Raw genomic sequence first — 14,973 nt, 5'->3', positions numbered from 1 at the left:
TAAATCATGGCGTAGGAGTTTTAAAATCAACACCACTCATTTAAAGGTTAATATTATTTTACTAAGTTCTGAAAAGTATCATTTTTAGAAACTAGTTTCGCGTCGTCGTCATTTATAGCGTTTAATAGTGTATGTTAGCGCTTAAGGATTTTATTTTGAAAGGTACAACCGGACGCGGCGCGTCTTCTTCTACGCGTGAATTGACGCTGGGGATTTTGGTAGCGTAGCCAACACAGCGACCGGCGCTCTGGAGGAGTTTGACGTGGCACTCCGCTTTCACTGAGAGCTACAGACGGAGAAGAGGACTCTACCCTAATATTCAGGTAAATGCCAGCACGGTATTATTATGGAGCCACTACAAACGCGTAACTATGTCTCTGACAACACTTTATATGAATATATTCCTGCTTGAAATGAATGCGTGTCTGGTGCCGAGGAAAACTTTGTAGTGATTTCCGCGTAGCTAGCCAGATGTTTTCTGTCAATATGTGATCATATCTGATCAAGGTGCTGTCATGCTACTGCACCCTCTAAGTAAAACGTTGATCTGCATCGTACTATTAAAACTATGCTTTAGCTTTTAACATGTGCGTCAAACTGGATGTGAATTAAAGGAAATGAACGATGCTCTTTTTTTTTTTTTTTTGCCATCATAACGGTCTTTGACGTGGCAATTCTCGGAAGTGGAACATACATTTCACTATTGGACAACACAGTTAATCACGATTATCCTATTTTTTTCCCACCTTGTTTGAGGATTTCATTTAGGTGTTAAAATGGTTTATAGCGTTGTAATAAATGACAAATGTCAACAAAGCAGCTGTTGCTTGTTGCTGAGGTCAGTTTTGCAAAACTTTACCGGCCTTTCCCTTTAATAATTCAGCACTAACTCATTGACAATATGTAGGCCACAAACTATAAAGTTGCATGTGTATTAAATGGCCCTTATGACAAGCCTTTTCAGCTGCAGGAAGAGGAACTATTTTTTAATTACCACTGAATTGTACAGTAGTCCTGATAGCGAAAACAGAAACTCATGCATTTAGTTTCTTAAAGATAATATTTGCTAAGATAGGCTGCTTTATCTCTCCATGAGCAATGCCAAAGGTCCATGTTACACAGCGGCGATGACTGCACGAGGTCAAACATCAGTTGTTGCTGGTGTGGCCTGTAATCATGCTAGCTTTGTTATTACAAATGGATGCGTTCTATGCAAACCATCCAGGAATGTATTTAAAGTTAATTTAAAAATTCCTAATTTTCAACCCGCAGGTCGTCAAAACCCTTTCACCTTGGCATGAGAAGACAGTGACAGTCATCAACAATGAGTCAACAGGGTTATGTTGCCGCGCCTCCGTACTCCCAGGCCCAGCCGGGGATGGGGGGCTACCAAGGTGGATTTGGACCCGGTCCGGCGCAGCCCCTCTACGGGCACTACGGGGGGCCGCCCCAGGCATTCAATGCTCCACCAGCTGGTAAAGCACCTCTACTTTCATGTTTCAGTTGTTTTTTCTACGACTGTTACGTATTTCTTAGACGGATCGTCCATTTTCACTGATTCACTGATGTGCATGGCAGCTAACACGGCCATCAAGCCGTCCACTTTGTGTATAGGGTGCTGCTCAAAGTTGGAGACTCTATTTACAGGTAATTTAAGATCTCCACCTAACCTGCAGTTACCATCTGGCTTGAGTGAAGGAACCACGGGAGCATGGTTGTTATGCTTTCGTTTACAAGTCCAGTCTTGCTGCCGAAATCTGTGCATTTCAGCTCATTCGGCCAAAAGGCTTTCGGTTGTGGCATCGTCTCTCTTTAACGGCAGTAGAATTCAACCTTTTTTTATTTTTTTAACATTATTCTTACATTTAATATGATTATATTATATAATTTGTATGTTTGATTAATTAGGTTTATTCATTTTGCCATGTGTTTGTCTGGCCTTTAAATAAGTTATTGGCGTTATTTGTGCACACTGACACAAAATGATTGAAACCTTTCTGAAGTTTGTAAAATCTGATAAAAAAAAACTACTAAAGTAAAATGTGTAAAGAGATAACTCCAAAGAGAAATTAAGACTTCTTTTAACACCCAACGTGGAGATGCACTGCGACCGCAGTTGATAACAATTTCACCAATATAGTAAAAATCCTTGATGATTGTCTAAATACACTCACACATTGAGGACCACGCAGATAAACACATAACAATGTGTTACACACTACAGGTATGATGAAATCGCCGGTTTCTTCGGCTGCTGGCATGCCGCCGCCTCCAGCGTCCAGTCAGTACAATCCAAATGTCCAGCAGAATGGTGCTCACCCACAAAGGTAACAGTATTCATCAAACATCATTTAAAAAAAAAATCAACACAAAAGTTCACTTTGGCTGAATAAAACAGTAGAAATATTTGTAGCTATCAAATATTATTTCATAATATTGTGCTGAAACTTACTGCATTTCACTCGCCGTTCTTGTATCCCTCAGGTACCCTGCGCCGCCCGCTGCGACGGCTACTTACGGGCAGCCTCCAAACATGCCGTACAACAGCATGGCGTCACCTGGCCCGCCTCCAGCACAGCAGCTCACCAATCAGATGAGCCAAATGAACCTGGGCAGCTATGGTATTTGCACTAAAATCTTTTGATTACAGTCATTCAGTGTCAGAGATTAGGGGAAAAAATGACTGCTCACATGCTTCATGTCTTAATGGCGTAGCCCCAGGTCCCATGCAGAGCCCTCCTCCTCCAACAAACTCCGTGGCTCAGCAGCCTTTTCAGACATCACCTCCACCAGCGATGGGTCAGCCACAGATGCCTCCGGGCCCGCTGTCGCCCCACATGTCCCCCCAGATGTCTCCGACAATGTCACCCCCAGCGTCCATGCCAATGGGAGGCCAGGCAATGGCGGGCCCACCGATGGCAGGCATGGGAAGACCCTTCCAGGGTCCGCCTCCTCCAGGCCCTGGAGGCTTTCAGCAGCAGCCTGGTCCTGGACCTGCAGGTGCACCGGGATACCCGCAGCAAGCAGGTGACTGAACCAAAACTCACATCATTCAAAAAGTATTCCTAAAACCCAGATACATCCAGTCCTGAAAAGCAGCCAAAATGTCAAGCTAAAAGCTTTAAACACTGACACTCTCTACTTTTCGGTGTGTCTTTGGTTCCATTCTCGAACTGCTTTTGTTATGACAGAGCTCTATAATCAGTTCTACACATAACAACCAGTGAGTGCCCACTAATAGCCAGCACGTCTTGTTTCGATGGACAGGTCAGTTCGGGGGACTCATGTCTGGGCCCCAGCCAGGTATGCCAGGGGGCTTCCCTGGAGCGCCAGGCGGACTGGCTGGCCCACCACAGAAGAAACTGGACCCGGACTCTATCCCCAGCATAGTAAGTAGTGGGTAGACTATTAATCCTCCCGGGACTTGCTGCTGTACATTCACACACCAACACATCACGTTTGTAATTCCTCATTTTCTGTTTTGAACTGGGAGCTTATTAATTCCTCAAAGGCTGCTTGGCAAAGCAAGTACGTGTGCTCCGTTTGCTCATGGGTATTTTTAAAGATTTTATAATTAAACATTAGGTAATGGAAAAAGGACTTTTGTCTTCAAATTTGGGCATACACTACATCTGAAAACATCGCAAATTAAACGCTCTTGTAGCTTTCAGCGATGCAACGATGCAGCTGGTTTGACGCGGTTTGTGAGATGGCGTCGTAACAGAAACGTTGTGTCCTTTAGACTCAGGTCATAGAAGATGACCGAGTGAAACAAGGGGCGCAGGTCTTCAGCACAAACGTCAGGGGACAGGTTCCACCTCTGGTCACCACTGACTTCACAGTACAGGACCAAGGTGAGCTAAAATAACACCTCAACTTGCTCCCATTTATCTTCTTTAACACTTTAGCACTTTAAATTCTGTAACATCTGTGTGGTTTTATGAATTTACAAGCTTTTGTACAAAAGTTGAATCTGCAGTACTACACTACTCTTTAGGATAGCGGTGTTAGAAATGCTTCATGTCACGATATTAAAGACTTCTTTTCGCCCACTCCAGGAAACGCCAGTCCCAGGTTCATACGCTGCACCACCTACTCATTACCCTGCTCCACTGATCTGGCCAAACAGTGTCAAGTGCCCCTGGCTTCCATCATTAAACCCTTTGCCAGTTTGCCAAAGAATGAGGTAAGTCAGTGGTTGTACTCGCAACAAAGATGTTGCCCCATCAAAAGGCTGTCCAAAAATGACCCCCCTGGAAGAGAAAAACTGCTACTTTTGCAAGAATTGAAAAATGCCAGTAAACACCATTTATTAGAACTGGTTGTTCTTCCATACCACACTGAAGCTCTGGCTTTCATGCGTTCAATTATGTGTTTCTATTGGGGTGGATTACATTCTCCCATTAATAAAAAAAATCATATTTTATCAAGTGAACATTAAATCTAGCTGGTTTTGTTTTGCCTTGAAGTTATTAAAGAATATAAAAGTTAGTGTTTGGTTCTGTTTTAGTGTACACAGTTACTTCTGCTTTGACAGTTGTCTTATCCACTACAAAAGTTAATGTGTCCTAAGAATGACCTCCTTTTGGATCATGTGTGGTCCAAGAATCCTGCCTTAGATATTTTCCCCCCTCCACTTGCCTTGTCCCAGGCACCAACAGACCTTTTTAGGCAATGTTAGCTTTATCTCATCTGGCTTTAGGCTAATTAACTAATGTCAGATCTGCAGGGACCACTAAAGAAGAAAAGAGGCTCATGCAAAAAGGGAATCAAACCTAAGAGTGCAACATTATCAGATTTGACGTCTTCCAGTGCAACGGGGAGAAATGCTTGCAGAGTTAGCCAGACTTAATCAGCGCGTAGCTTAAAAGATTGTTTCTGAATGTTGTTTCGTCGTCCAACGAGCTTTGTTCAGTGCATGGGGTGAAGAGCCCCAAGATACTGTAAACACTTCTACTCCCTCGCATCCAGTTTCTGTTCTAATAATAAACCTGCGTGCTGCCCTGTCTGCATGTGTTTTACAGTAGTTGAGTTCATTTGAAGCAACTATTCCCAATTTATGTTAAGAAAGCCTTAAGTAAACAGCGTGAATCCAGGCCTGTATTTCGTGCTCAGTAGCAAGGATTTGGTGTAGCTTCATGCTAACCATTTACATTCTAAAACGCTCTGTGTATGGAAGTGCAGTGTATTGTTTGGCTGCCATGGAACCAGCGATGCTTCACACAGAGCAGATATACGGTCCGCGCGAGGGAATATTCAGGATCTCACAGCTGTACAGTCGTGGGTTTCCTTGTAAGGAACGGTTCTGGTGACCCGATTTACTTTTGGAACAGCCGCAAACAACCTGACCAATATGTCTTTTGTGCATGTCCCTGCGTAGACTCCTCTGTACGTGGTGAACCACGGCGAGACGGGTCCAATCCGCTGCAATCGCTGCAAGGCCTACATGTGCCCCTACATGCAGTTTATTGATGGAGGCCGCCGCTACCAGTGTGGATTCTGCAACTGTGTCAACGAAGGTATGCAAGTGAGCGCCGTGGTGCACTGTGGAGGAAAGATTTTTTAATATAATATAAAGAAAACATATTAGAAATCTAGAATATTTCTCTTACCTTAGTGCCGGTCTTCTACTTCCAACATCTTGACCACATGGGCCGGAGAGTGGACTTCTACGAGAGGCCCGAACTGTCTCTGGGATCCTACGAGTTTGTGGCCACTCTGGACTACTGCAAGGTTAACTACTCAAAATCTCTCATTCAATACGCGTGCACTGAATCAGAGTCATTTAATGAGTCATAAGAGATTCGCCACTTAAAATATATTCAGAAATACACTACAAGAGATTGAATTACTTTTTCTGAGGGCCCTTTCCTACGTTACTCAGCATGAGCTGATTATATCAAAGCAAGAGGGAAAAGTGCTTTTGAAAACACGCAAAAAAAAAAGACAATAAACTGTAAGTCTGTTGAGGCTGCGGCAGTTGAGACTAACATTCAACGGTCAAAGTAAGCCGTTAAAGCTGAGTCACTCGGCTGGCCTACTTTAGCTCTGTTTATTTAGCCTTATAAACAACCTGTGAGGGCCAGCTAATAAACAAAAGCCTGCAAGGTGAGTGTCTTGTCATGGATTGTAACTGTGGAAACATAACAGTATCTTACGGACAAGACCTTCACACATCTGGCACGGTCTCCTCGCGGCGACAGTTGGAAACCAGCACAAGGAGAAACCGATAAGAAGTGGAAGGCTTTTATACGCAATGATCAAAATTGAGGAATTTAGAGGACACAAGACTGGAACTTCACACCATAAATGTTTATTCTCTCGTTTGATTCTAAATGGTAATCTTTATGTCAAATGCCTGACAAACTGTTGCTTTCCCCACAGAACAACAAGGTCCCGAACCCCCCTGCCTACATCTTCATGATTGACGTGTCCTACAACAACATCAAAAGTGGCCTGGTCAAACTGATATGTGACGAGCTGAAGACTCTGCTGGAGAAGCTACCCAGGTAAGAACGCACACATGCTCAACCAGTACAGGCAGGAACATGCGTCTTCTGTCCTAACGTATATAGAAAACAGCTCATTCTGCAGATTCTCAGTAAATTCAGAGAGAACGACAACATTTCTAAAATCGCAAACTAGTCCACATACGACATGTGTCCCGCCAAAAAAGGTGCTTCCCTGAAGTCCCACAGCTCAAGCCAAGTATTTGTTCAGGTCTGCTGAATATTTCTGTATGAAGTTTTGCAGACGGTTGGTATCGGCGAGGGAGGGTCTGAAAGGCATCCAAAACAAAAGAGCTTTGTTGTTTCGGACAGCTCTGGTTTCGTGGGCCGCGTTACTCTGGATGTGAGATTTAGACTTTATCATGAAGACGGGATGAACTGCTTCACCTGGCTACTCCTAAAATAACTTCTTTAAGCTGCCATGACATCATCCTTTAGACACTTAGCCGAAGTGTACTTAAGATAAGCACTTCTTCAATCTTTACTTTTGTTTTTCACTAAATTAAACACACCGGACACCTCCATTCTTTTTCGTGTGCTTCTGCAGTATTTTGGCAAAATCCAAGGTTAATTCACTGGAGATAAAGTTAGACCTCAGTTGAATGTAATCCACAGACCAAGTCTTTATCATCACTGGTATTTAGTCTCCTTGGTTTGTTTGCATGATTTAAGAAGATTGACCCACCGGGGTCAGCTGGCAGTGTCAGCGAGGAATGCGTTCAAATTACTTTTATGGTTTTGATTCATAGTCGGCTTCAGTGGAGCTAGCCGCTTCAAACTTGCATCCAGTGTTCTAGTAAATGTCAGGGTTAGCTCTATTCCTTGAGCCGTGCTTAAACAGCTAAAGCCAAAGGAGCTTTTATTGATTTGACTGCGATACTGAGAAACGTACTCAGAAACAGACTCATGATTTAACTCTCTACTTAACATTAAAACATTAATAAACAAGCGCACATGGGATGTTATTCCAGTCCCATGAGGAAGTTTATGCGTGGCTTTTTGACTTGGATGGGAAACGGCCCTTTAACTGAGTGCACTAAATGAACCCGAGGATAAACCAGATCCTTCACTGTTTCCAGTTTTAGCCTTTTAAGTGATTTTAAATATCAACTGCGGTCGCTTTTTGTGGCTGGCCGTCTGCCAGGCGGCGGATGAGAGATGAGCGTTTCAGCGGACGTACTCGAAAAGTCATGAATTGCTTGTCCTCTTTCTCCCACGCCAGAGAGGAAGGCGTGGAGAGCTCGGCGGTAAAGGTCGGCTTCGTCACCTACAACAAGGTCCTGCACTTCTACAACGTGAAGAGCGCCTTGGCCCAGCCGCAGATGATGGTGGTGTCAGACACGGCCGAGATGTTCGTCCCGCTGCTCGATGGCTTCCTCGTCAACTACCAGGACTCAAGGGCCGTTATCTACAAGTAAGGGGCTGTTTTATCTGCCGCTGAAATGCCTCATTAACACACAGAAGCTGCTGAAAGGCACTCAGACCGAACCGTAATCCTCTCACTTCCCCTCCTCAGCCTCCTCGACCAGATCCCCGACATGTTTGCAGACACCAACGAGAGTGAAACGGTCTTTGCCCCCGTCATCCAAGCCGGCATGGAGGCATTCAAGGTCAGCCCGCGACATGACATCTGTCAACGTGGAGCGGACATAAATATTGTTTGCTCAGCTGGCGGCTTTCTAATTTGCCAACGTTTTATTGGCCGCGGAGTTTCTGACTCTAGTAAATGTACACATACACATACAACAACACGACAACACCGCTCGCACGCAGCGCGGCCAAAACGTAATGTTTTTTTGCAGAGGTAGCGGAGCCACTTTAAATCTAAACCAAGGCTTTACACTGAACCCCACCAAAGTGTTCGAGTTTGGCAGAATGCTTCAGACGCGGAGCCCTCGCCAGCTTGAAATCTGAACTCCCTCAACCGATCATTCAGCTCATTCCACCAAAATGACTGAAGCGAGCTTATTTTTTTCTCTCAATCCGGTATGTTTGTGTTTACTTAAAGTCCAGCAAACTCTCCCAGTGATATGAGGTCAGTGTTTTGGCGAACAGCGAAGGAAAAGTTCACACACTGCTTTTAATTGGAAGCAGTCGCATTGTTGCACAACGGCAAAGAGTCAGAGACTTATTTGGTTTCTTCGTGTTTGTCCGTGGGCAGACGTTTGTTTTGGGGCCTGCGACAAAAAGAAGTCACTCTTTTGCAGAATACTTGCAGGCGTCGAGTCTTGAGCGTAGCGTTGTGCCGTAACTAGAAACAATACATCACAAAGAAACTTTTAAACACCTTTTGTCACTTCTCTCCCCATCCAGGCAGCAGAATGCAGCGGAAAGCTCTTCATCTTCCACTCGTCCATGCCCACGGCCGAGGCCCCCGGGAAGCTGAAGAACAGAGATGACAAAAAGCTGGTCAACACGGAGAAAGAGAAAGTGAGGAGCGAAGTTAGATTGTGCAGCTCGTTCTGAACTCCTAACGCAGCAGCGGGCCGTGGAACGGAGGCGTGCGCAAGTCTGACTTCTACCTTTCTCCCCAGATGCTGTTCCAGCCTCAGAAAGGTGTGTATGAGCAGCTGTCCAAAGAGTGTGTGGCGCAGGGCTGCTGCGTGGATCTCTTCCTTTTCCCCAGCCAGTACGTGGACCTGGCCACCATGGCCGACGTGCCCTCGCACACTGGAGGCTCCGTCTACAAGTACAACAACTTCCAGGTAAAACGGGAAGCACGCACATGAGGGACGGTGGGGGAAACTGTTTTTAAATTTTTTATTTCTCGACACACAATCGGAGACGTTTTGCTGCCTTATGGAAGGAAGTTGTATCCGCGTAATGAGTTTGGCACAGAGCGCACGGTCTAATATAGAACTGTCCCAGAGGAATGGCGCAACCACAGGGGGAAGTTGTTCCAAAACAAAACACAGTATCAGCCACTAAGACCTTTCTGCTCTCTTAAAAAACAACTACGTCTTCTCAGTTGTGGTTTTTTGTGTGCGTAAACTGCCATTTTACTTGCCAACTTTACTCGTGATACTTAGGACTATTCGTGTGAAGGTATCCCATGAACTCCAATTGTGATTGACATTGAAGGGAATGGTGACAACGCTGCCATCTGCTGGTTAAAGCCACTGCTCATGCAGTATTTTATTTATTTTTTTGTAGATGGAGACGGACGGGGAGCATTTCCTGAGAGATCTGAGGAAAGACGTGCAGAAGAGCATCGGATTTGACGCCATCATGCGCGTTCGTACCAGTACAGGTAAGAAGCCAGACGAGGACTCTCTTCTTGTTCCGATGCGTCCTGGAGAGTTAAGCCTTCGGAAGCTCACTCTGCGCCGCGTGCCTCGTTTTCAGGTTTCAGGGCCACAGACTTCTTCGGCAGCATCCACATGAACAACACCACGGACATAGAGATGGCGGCCGTGGACTGCAACAAGGCTGTGACGGTGGAGTTCAAGCACGACGACACCCTCAGCGAGGAGACGGGGGCTTTCATGCAGGTACGCGCTTTCAAAACCGCTTCGGCCGATGTTTTTTTTTTTTTACGAGCTAAACCTCAGAGTTTCCCGCTCTTTTCCGTTTCCCAGTGCGCCTTGCTGTACACCACCATCGGCGGGCAGCGACGCCTCCGCATTCACAACCTCAGCCTGAACTGCAGCTCCCAGCTGTCCGAGTTATACAAGAGCTGCGAGACGGACTCGCTCATCAACTTCTTTGCCAAATCAGGTTTGCGCCATTTTAGCATCTTAATTTCAAAGGCCTGCAGGCAGGACACATGTTTTGTCCTCCCATGATGTTTAAACAATCTACCATTTGATGATTAAGTGACTCCAGACAGTCACATTTATCAGAGTGTAATGCAGAGCACAGACATACACTCACGCTTCAACTGACCTTGGTTAACTTGACTCCGTGTATTAGTCGATAATCTGCTAATGCTCAGTGATCTTTGAGTAAAAGAAGAGTGATTTATGGAAATAAGAACCACATGTGATCTGCACAGACTCTAAAAACAGATGTATTACTGACCTTCAATTGCCTCCTTTCATCCGTGCTCCTCCTCTTCACCTGCATCAGGATTCATATATTTTTTTTTGTCTGCTTATCTCGGCGCGTTCCTTTCCTCCCGTTCTCCTGTCTCTTTACTAACCTTATCTCCCGCCCACTCAGCTTACCGTGCCATACTGAACCAGCCTCTGAAGAATGTGAGGGAGATCTTGGTCAACCAGACGGCTCACATGCTGGCCTGCTACAGGAAGAACTGCGCCAGCCCCTCCGCCGCCAGCCAGGTCAGCGCGGCGAGAACTCCTTCGTCCACACGTGCGACAGCGCTTTGGGAACGAAAAACGATCGCGTCTGCCTGCGGCGTTTAACGCCTGTTATCTGTGTTGCAGCTGATCCTGCCCGACGCCATGAAAGTGTTCCCGGTCTACATGAACAGCCTGATGAAAACCGCACCCCTGGTGGGCAGCACGGAGCTCTCCACAGACGACAGGGCCCACCAGAGGCTGTCGGTCATGGCCATGGGGGTGGAGGACACGCAGCTGCTGCTCTACCCACGCCTCATCCCACTGGTAGGCGACAAACACTCTTCTCATTACAAGAGCTTCATCTTCTATTTATTTCCCTTGTAAATCAAGTTTGTGCGCATAAACATTTCAAATACGAGATTGCGTCACAGCAGAAACAATATCCATTGTATTTTTTTTGTTTTTTTTTTTGTTTTTTTTTTTTCAGCACAACATGGACGTTAGCAGCGAGGCGGTGCCCACACCCGTGCGCTGCTCCGAGGAGCGTCTTGTAGACTCCGGCATGTTCCTGCTGGAGAACGGCCACTCCCTGTTTCTGTGGCTGGGCCAGGCGAGCCCGCCCGACCTCGTCCAGAGCATCTTCAACCTGCCCTCCCTCGCCCACCTGCAAGGACACATGGTCAGAATTCTTTTCAAAGCACTTTAACCTCAGCGTACTAACTCTCCACACGCTTTAAGAGATATCAGATGAGACGTTTTACTTTTTTGGCTCCTGGAGCCACTCGTCTGCGGACAAAAAATGTCTGGATGGATCCAATATGCCTTGAAATTACACGTCCAGCTTTTTGATTATTGAAGTCAACATATCATGCTTCAGAAAATGATCTTTTTATTCAGCGTGAATCATTTGAACTCCAAAAGCTTAACCCGTGACATTTAATAAACTGTAGGATATTGTAAAAGTCAAACATGGCATTAAAGTATCTTCAAGGCAAAACTTGATTATACGTTACTGGTCTAAAGGTTAGAAGGCAGACATAATTGAGTATTGTTTTTTTTCCTGGGCGTACTTGAGTGATCTCAGGTTTATAATTCAAGAGTCTGTCCTCAAATCAGTGTTTAATGGTGATGTCAGTGCTCTTTTACGCAGCACTTGTGATGAATGAGTGCCAGTGACCTTTATTTTGGAATTCAACCCATATCTGTTTTTCTCAGTGTGCGCTCCCAGAGCTGGACAACCCGTTGTCAAGGAAGGTCAGATCCATCATCGACGGCCTTGTGGAAAAGAGGCCAAACTCTATGAAGGTAACGTATTTAAAGCAACGGCACTTTGCCCGAAAAATCATGCAGTTTTGTCTGTAAGTCCCAGTAGAACATGAGGTGAAGCGCATTGCAGCTTTTAATGACCTCTGCTTCCCTCTAGTGGAGGTGGGAAGTAAATGCATCCCCAAAAGCAACTACAAAAAAATAATTCAACTGCGCACACGGTCTCATGCACTGGAGGTTCACTGCTATTGAGCAGTTAATTCATAGTCATATATATATACACACAATGGATCATTGTGAATCCATACATGACTCTTAATCCAAAAAGGCCTGTACAGTCCTAAGACTTTGATTAACCTTTGATTAACCTACTGACCTTTATTTGCTATGCATTTTTATTATCTTCAAGGTATTTGGGATCAGTAGGACCTAAGACGTATAAAAACTAAGTAGTCACCAATGTGTGACAAAATATAAAAGTTTATTTTAACACCGGAACATGGCCATGCAAAAGCCAAACAATTGAGTCCTAATGTCCTCAAACGAGTATTTGCTAATTAGCAAAAAAATGCTAATTTGTTAAATTTGTGCGTCATCCAACTAGAAGGGTTAATAAGCAGAAATAAATACGTTTTAAATTTTGCTGCCACTAGATGGCAGACTGAAGCGTCCATTAATGAGGAAAATTGGGTTTAGATGAAGCAGAATAAGTTGCAATAGAACCTAAAACTTAAACGTCCCCATATGAGGACCCAGGGTCTGAGGAGGTTGAAGCAAAAAGTAAATATTAATGTAAAAACTGAGGCGCTAATGGATGCAAAGGAAGAAGGAAAAAAAAGCTGATGTGTTGAGTTCGCTCACCTCCTCCTGTCTCCTCAGCTCCAAATTGTGAGGCAGAAAGACAAACCAGAGATGTTGTTCCGTCAGTTCCTGGTGGAGGATAAAGGCCTGCACGGCGGAGCCTCCTACATGGACTTCCTTTGCTATGTTCACCGAGAGATCAGGCAGCTGCTCACTTAACCCCGCCCCCACCGTACTTGCCCTCCCCTTTTCCAACTGACCTGGGAGAAATCTAAAGGGACCACACACGAATCTCGCCGGGTCAGTCTCAGTGGGTTCCGTTTGAATCCTTTAGGGCGATCCGCAGCAAGTGTTTTTACTAAGACAGAGGGAGGAAGAAGGAACCAAGGAGAGCCTCTTGAGATTCAACCTCCAGACTCCAAAGCTGCCTTTGTCATCGTTTAGTATCCAACACAGTATGATCTTCAAATAGCAACTTGTCACTTTAGGGACCTCTTCATTCCAGAGGAGAGAAATGTACAAAACATGGAGAATTTCCCGCTTATATACTTTGTGAGATGGACTGACCGGAATAACATCAGCGCCAGGGGCTGAAATGCATCTTGGCACGAGGCCCATTGGCATAAGCAATACAATATCCACCGTGTATTCGACTGGTTGAAGTATTTTTCATTTCACTCTGTAGATTGTCTGGATCCGACAAGGGGTTATTTGTTGGCCATACTGTAAATAACCAAGTCTTGTTACCCACTCAAGAGTCTTAAATGATTTGAAGTTTTTTTTTTTGTTAACAATAAATGCGCAATTTTATCAGGGTTTTGCCGTCTGACTGGAAAATACATATCAGGAAATGTTTAAACGATAAATCCACACTACTTGTCAAATCATATTTCAACAGAAACAAAAGCCATCGGCTGTTATTACAACATAAGTGATCCAAAGTATTCAGTTCACACATGCCCCCACCAAAAATCTCATTCTTTGACCATTTATGGCCGAGATTTGATCTTCGCAATGGGCAGTGATGCGGAAAAGCTTTTGTTATGGTGTTCCGAGTACACAATGAAACGAACACAGCTGTCGCTCTACGTAAATGCCAACGCATGCGTCCTGATGAAAAATCACACTTTTAGTTCCCCCTGGTCCCTGAATAAAAAGAATATTTAATAAGGAGGGGCATGAAGGAGGCATTAAAAACGTTTAAAGTTCATGAAATCTTGTCTACAGTGATAATATTTAACATTTCAGTACCGTACCGTCTCATTTGTTTTTATTGTAATTGTTTCAGTGTAATTCATAGTCATTTGGAGAAACGTCGTCTTATCTTGTGTATGTGCAGCCTACGACAAGTTTTTACATGAATGGTGCGACTTGTTTTCAAAGATATTACCACCTGCCTTAAGTTGATGTAATAGTTGTTTGAAATATACACATGTCCTGGAGATATATTACTTCTGTTTGGTCTGTATGCAAACTTATCTCAGGTAATTTCCGAACCTTAAGATGAAAACAGTGATTTGAATCCAACTGGAAAGATGTTGCCTGTTGCCATTTCATCCCTAAACAGCATTTTGTCTAATTAAAGTCTATACTTTAACCACTGTTGTGCATTCTTTATTAACTGCATTTATCTTACAGGTACTATTACCTCACCTCCTGGCCTATATTAAATTATAGACCTGCAACAGTTACATAAAGCAAGATTTAAAGTCCAAAATGGTGATTAAAACTATTACATATAGTGGCAATAAAGTTAATCTTCTTCCTATTTTATGTCAGTTTATCCAGCCCAGGAAGCAAATTCAAGTTTTGTCTCAAAGTGTAATATCATGTCACCACAAGGGGGCGTGAGAAGTCTGTTCTCTCAGTCTGAACCAAGCAATAATAACAATATACTTATTGATCACTGGCCGTAATAAGCTTTTAATGAATGTCAGTCTATATACTTGCGTCTCCTACGGGGGTCACAGAGGATCTCGTTTATCTGAGCAGCTGTTCAGACAAATCCCATCAGGAATCTTTAGCGTTGCATGCTATTTACGGAAGAAATCCGTCCCACATCCGACACACACTGTATATTTGTGTGGAAATGGATAACAATGTTTTACCCTGTGAGAAACATATACATTTCAACGAAGCGACACAGACAACAGATT

At 44.4% G+C, this 14,973-nt stretch overlaps 1 protein-coding gene across 1 annotated transcript; it reads left to right on the top strand.

Moving 5' to 3' along the window:
• The first annotated feature begins 208 nt into the window (after window positions 1-208).
• On the top strand, window positions 209-14,414 carry sec24d (SEC24 homolog D, COPII coat complex component). Its single transcript, XM_047580879.1, has 23 exons — window positions 209-323; window positions 1,273-1,475; window positions 2,225-2,327; window positions 2,485-2,621; window positions 2,716-3,027; window positions 3,268-3,389; window positions 3,743-3,854; window positions 4,059-4,186; window positions 5,381-5,519; window positions 5,618-5,733; window positions 6,385-6,509; window positions 7,732-7,923; window positions 8,026-8,119; window positions 8,823-8,939; window positions 9,044-9,214; window positions 9,663-9,759; window positions 9,855-10,000; window positions 10,088-10,226; window positions 10,671-10,789; window positions 10,895-11,074; window positions 11,238-11,429; window positions 11,966-12,055; window positions 12,896-14,414. The coding sequence occupies exons 2-23, from the start codon at window positions 1,325-1,327 to the stop codon at window positions 13,034-13,036; spliced, it is 3,123 nt and encodes a 1,040-aa protein (XP_047436835.1). The 5' UTR covers window positions 209-323; window positions 1,273-1,324; the 3' UTR covers window positions 13,037-14,414.
• The last annotated feature ends 559 nt before the right edge of the window (window positions 14,415-14,973 follow it).

This window comes from Mugil cephalus, chromosome 1, assembly GCF_022458985.1.
Source record: "Mugil cephalus isolate CIBA_MC_2020 chromosome 1, CIBA_Mcephalus_1.1, whole genome shotgun sequence".
Classification (NCBI taxonomy): domain Eukaryota; kingdom Metazoa; phylum Chordata; class Actinopteri; order Mugiliformes; family Mugilidae; genus Mugil; species Mugil cephalus.
Note: the sequence above shows the minus strand (reverse complement) of the source record. Positions and strands in the feature narration are given on the sequence as shown.

What these genes read in the sequence shown, in the direction of transcription:
- sec24d (XM_047580879.1), top strand. Translation starts at nt 1,325, where the DNA reads ATGAGTCAACAGGGTTATGTTGCCGCGCCTCCGTACTCCCAGGCCCAG. An exon ending in CCACTCTGGACTACTGCAAG is followed by an intron (nt 5,734 to 6,384) that starts GTTAACTACTCA and finishes CTTTCCCCACAG; the next exon opens with AACAACAAGGTCCCGAACCC. An exon ending in AGAGGCCAAACTCTATGAAG is followed by an intron (nt 12,056 to 12,895) that starts GTAACGTATTTA and finishes CTGTCTCCTCAG; the next exon opens with CTCCAAATTGTGAGGCAGAA.